General features: G+C 72.7%; 1 protein-coding gene across 1 annotated transcript; it reads left to right on the top strand.

Annotated features, from left to right (window-relative positions):
- Positions 1 to 539: 539 nt before the first annotated feature.
- On the top strand, positions 540 to 3,192 carry LOC130029113 (peripherin-like). Its single transcript, XM_056119986.1, has 9 exons — positions 540 to 1,078; positions 1,324 to 1,384; positions 1,476 to 1,571; positions 1,875 to 2,042; positions 2,116 to 2,241; positions 2,326 to 2,546; positions 2,621 to 2,664; positions 2,827 to 2,912; positions 3,094 to 3,192. Exons 1-9 carry the CDS (start codon positions 540 to 542, stop codon positions 3,157 to 3,159), a joined length of 1,407 nt encoding a protein of 468 aa, XP_055975961.1. The 3' UTR covers positions 3,160 to 3,192.
- Positions 3,193 to 3,746: the final 554 nt, after the last annotated feature.

The following is a 3,746-nucleotide window of genomic DNA, read 5'->3' as shown; positions in this document are numbered from 1 at the left end:
CTGGGGACTGGAGAGATGCCCTCCCGGCCCCTCCGCTGCGTTTGCTCTCCAGACCCCCACTCCTCCCGGGGTAGTGACAGAGGCGAGAGGCAGCCAATCTTCTGGGGGCCAAGTGGAGCATCTGGGCCTAGGGCCTAGCCCCGCCCAACGCTCCATCCATCAGGGGCACCGGCGCCTGTCCTTGACCCAACAGCCCTTCAAGACCCCAGCTCAAGTCGGCGCCCCCTGTCCTCGGGTCCAGCTCCGGCCTGGCTTCTTGTCGGAAGGCGCTGCCCAGGCCCCCGCTGCGGTGGTCGCCGCCCGCCTCCCTCCATCCTCCCGTCTCCTCCGGGCAGCCGCGGGGGTCAGGCTGGCGGGGCGCCAGCGCCGGGCGGAGGGTGCGGAGCTCCGCTCCCCGCCGGGTGGGGCGTCCCCCTCCCCACATACCCCGCATCAGGCCAGTGGGAGGAGCTGCCCGGGCCCCCCTGAGCCCGCGGGGCTATAAAGCCGCCTCGCCCCGGTCTGCGGCTCCCGCCGGCGCCCCGACCCGCGCCCTGGCCATGGCCACGAGCCACCCCTCGGGCCTCCGGGCCAGCGCCGGCTCCACCTCGTACCGCCGCGCCTTCGGGCCGCCGCCCTCGCTGTCCCCGGGGGCCTTCTCGTACGCGTCCAGCTCGCGCTTCTCGGGCGGCCGCCTGCTGGGCTCGGCGTCCTCGGGCTCCTCGGGGCGCCTGGGCGGCTTCCGCGGGCCGCGGGGCTCCCTGCCGCGCCTGCCCTCGGAGCGCCTCGACTTCTCGGTGGCCGAGGCCCTCAACCAGGAGTTCCTGGCCACGCGCAGCAACGAGAAGCAGGAGCTGCAGGAGCTCAACGACCGCTTCGCCAGCTTCATCGAGAAGGTGCGCTTCCTGGAGCAGCAGAACGCGGCCCTGCGCGGGGAGCTGAGCCAGGCCCGGGGCCAGGAGCCGGCGCGCGCCGACCAGCTGTGCCGCCAGGAGCTGCGCGAGCTGCGCCGGGAGCTGGAGCTGCTGGGCCGGGAGCGCGACCGGGTGCAGGTGGAGCGCGACGGGCTGGCCGAGGACCTGGCGGCGCTCAAGCAGAGGTCGGGCCGGCCGCGCCGTCGGGGGGCGTCCTCCTCGCGAGCAGGGCCTCCCCGCGCCCCCCGCGCCCCCGGGGTCCCAGCCCCCTCCGCCCCGCCCCTCCAGCGTGCGGATGCTCCGGGGAGGAGGCGAAGGGGCCGCGCCGTGGCCTCCCGGGGCGCGCGCGTCGGGCACCGTCCTCGGGGTCCTGGGGGCGGCGGTCCCGAGGGGTGGCCCCGCGGCTCAGCCTCGCCCGCTCTGGCGCTAGGTTGGAGGACGAGATGCGCAAGCGGGAGGACGCCGAGCACAACCTCGTGCTCTTCCGCAAGGTGAGCGCGGCCCGGGGTCGGGGAGGCGCCCAGACCCCGCCAGGGGCCCGCCGGCCGGCAGTGACCCCGCCCTTGGGCACCCCCGCCCCAGGACGTGGACGACGCCACCCTGTCGCGCCTGGAACTGGAGCGCAAGATCGAGTCTCTGATGGATGAGATCGAGTTTCTCAAGAAACTGCACGAGGAGGTGGGTGGGCGGCTCAGACGGCGGGCGGGGGCTCCGGGCGACGCGCTCGGGAGGGTCCGCCGGTGGGACGGCGCGGGAGGACAGGCGGGGCGCGCCAGGCTCGCGCGACAGGTGGTTCGACCCCCACCCCTCTGCCACCCAGTGGCGAGCGGCGGAGCTGCATCCGGGGCCGGGCTCGGCGCGGACGGGGCGCCCCGCACCGCGGCCGGGGTCCCCGCGCTCCCGGGCGCCCCCTGCCGGGCCCCGCGAGCGTCTCCCCGCGTCCGTGCGCGGCTGACTCGACGCCCCGCCGGCCCGGAGCAGGAGCTGCGGGACCTGCAGGTGAGCGTGGACAGCCAGCAGCTGCAGCAGGTCGAGGTGGAGGCGAGCGTGAAGCCGGAGCTGACGGCGGCGCTGCGGGACATCCGCGCGCAGTACGAGAGCATCGCGGTGAAGAACCTGCAGGAGGCCGAGGAGTGGTACAAGTCCAAGGTCGGGCGCGGCGGGCCGGGGGCGCCGGGGCGGGGCGCGCGCGCGGGCTGACGCCGGCGGGTCCCGTCCGCAGTACGCGGACCTGTCGGACGCCGCCAACCGGAACCACGAGGCCCTGCGCCAGGCCAAGCAGGAGATGAACGAGTCGCGGCGCCAGATCCAGAGCCTCACGTGCGAGGTGGACGGGCTGCGCGGCACCGTGAGTCGGGCCGGGGGCCGGGGCCGGGCCGGGCCGGGCGGGGGGCGCGGGGCCCGCTCAGCCCCTCGCCCGCGCCGTCCCCAGAACGAGGCGCTGCTCAGGCAGCTGCGGGAGCTGGAGGAGCAGTTTGCCCTGGAGGCGGGCGGGTACCAGGCGGGCGCCGCGCGGCTGGAGGAGGAGCTGCGCCAGCTCAAGGAGGAGATGGCCAGGCACCTGCGCGAGTACCAGGAGCTGCTCAACGTCAAGATGGCCCTGGACATCGAGATCGCCACCTACCGCAAGCTGCTGGAGGGCGAGGAGAGCCGGTGAGGGGCGCGCGGCCGCGGGGCGGGCCGGGCCGGGCGCGGGCCGGGCGGCGCCTGAGCGCGTGTCCCCCCAGGATCCTCGCGCCCGTCCACTCCTTCGCATTCTCGAGCGCCAAGAGAGCCGGTGAGTCGCCCGCACCCGCTCCCAGCCCGCCCCGCCCTGCCCGCCCCTGCCCTGCCCTGCCCTGCCCTGCCCGCGCTGGGCCTTGGCTCCGCTGTCCTCTCTCTGCACCCCCGCCCCTCCGCCCGGCCCTCCTCGACGCCCCCGGTCCCCTCGTCCCTCCTCTCCCAGAGATGGAGCTGCCGCAGGACACCCACAGCCGGAAGATGGTTCTGATCAGGACCATTGAGACTCGGGATGGGGAGGTAAGCGGGGCGCCTTGACCCCCGAACCGCTCGCTCCCTCGGGATTTGGGATTTCGGAGCCCTCCTGGGGTCCTTGAGATGGGAGGGAGACGGGGGCTGGACCGGGGCAGTGGACAGGGTGCCGGCGGGAAAGTGCTGCTGCCGAAGGTCTGTGCCCCTCACAGGCCGTGTCCCCCAGCAGGTGGTGACTGAGTCGCAGAAGGAGCAGCACGGTGAACTGGATAAGTCTTCCGCTCACAGCTACTGAGCCCAGCCCCCAGCGACTGCGGCTGAGGGGCCCCACCCTCCCACCCCCCCCCCACACACACCCTGCATAGCCTCCTCTCCCCCTGCAAGTGTCTGTTTTTTTTCCTTTTTGGGTCACACCCAGCAATGCTCAGGGGTTACTCCTGGCTTTGCTCTCAGGAGTTACTCCTGGCAGTGCTCAGGGGACCTTATGGGATGCCTGGGATCGAACCCGGGTCGGCTGCGCGCAAGACAGACGCCCTACCCGCTGTGCTATCGCTCCGGCCCCACCCCCTGCAAGTGTCTGGGTGTCGCCCTAAGCACTTGGTTCACCTCTGCCATGCTCTCCCCCAACTCCAATCTCGTAGGAGCTGGGTTGCTCTCAGCCCTGGATCACAGACATGACACTCTGCTACCCTTTTCTCATCCTGAGAGTGGCTGATGATCCCCCTAATAGTCTGCTCCTGCCCTTCCTGGGTGCTGTCCCCGTGGGTGGGGTTGGTGTCTGAGTTTCACTTCCGAATGAAATAAAACTGTTTCAAGTGTGCCTCACTCTCAGGAGTTTGTTCTGTGCAAGTGGGGGTCCCCAGGGAAGACGCCCGCCGTGTT

The sequence above is a fragment of the Sorex fumeus genome, unplaced genomic scaffold (genome assembly GCF_029834395.1).
Source record: "Sorex fumeus unplaced genomic scaffold, SorFum_2.1 ptg000042l, whole genome shotgun sequence".
Classification (NCBI taxonomy): domain Eukaryota; kingdom Metazoa; phylum Chordata; class Mammalia; order Eulipotyphla; family Soricidae; genus Sorex; species Sorex fumeus.
This window is presented reverse-complemented; position numbering and strand designations above follow the sequence as displayed.

What these genes read in the sequence shown, in the direction of transcription:
- LOC130029113 (XM_056119986.1), top strand. Translation starts at nt 540, where the DNA reads ATGGCCACGAGCCACCCCTCGGGCCTCCGGGCCAGCGCCGGCTCCACC. An exon ending in ACCTCGTGCTCTTCCGCAAG is followed by an intron (nt 1,385 to 1,475) that starts GTGAGCGCGGCC and finishes CCCCCGCCCCAG; the next exon opens with GACGTGGACGACGCCACCCT. An exon ending in TGGACGGGCTGCGCGGCACC is followed by an intron (nt 2,242 to 2,325) that starts GTGAGTCGGGCC and finishes CGCCGTCCCCAG; the next exon opens with AACGAGGCGCTGCTCAGGCA.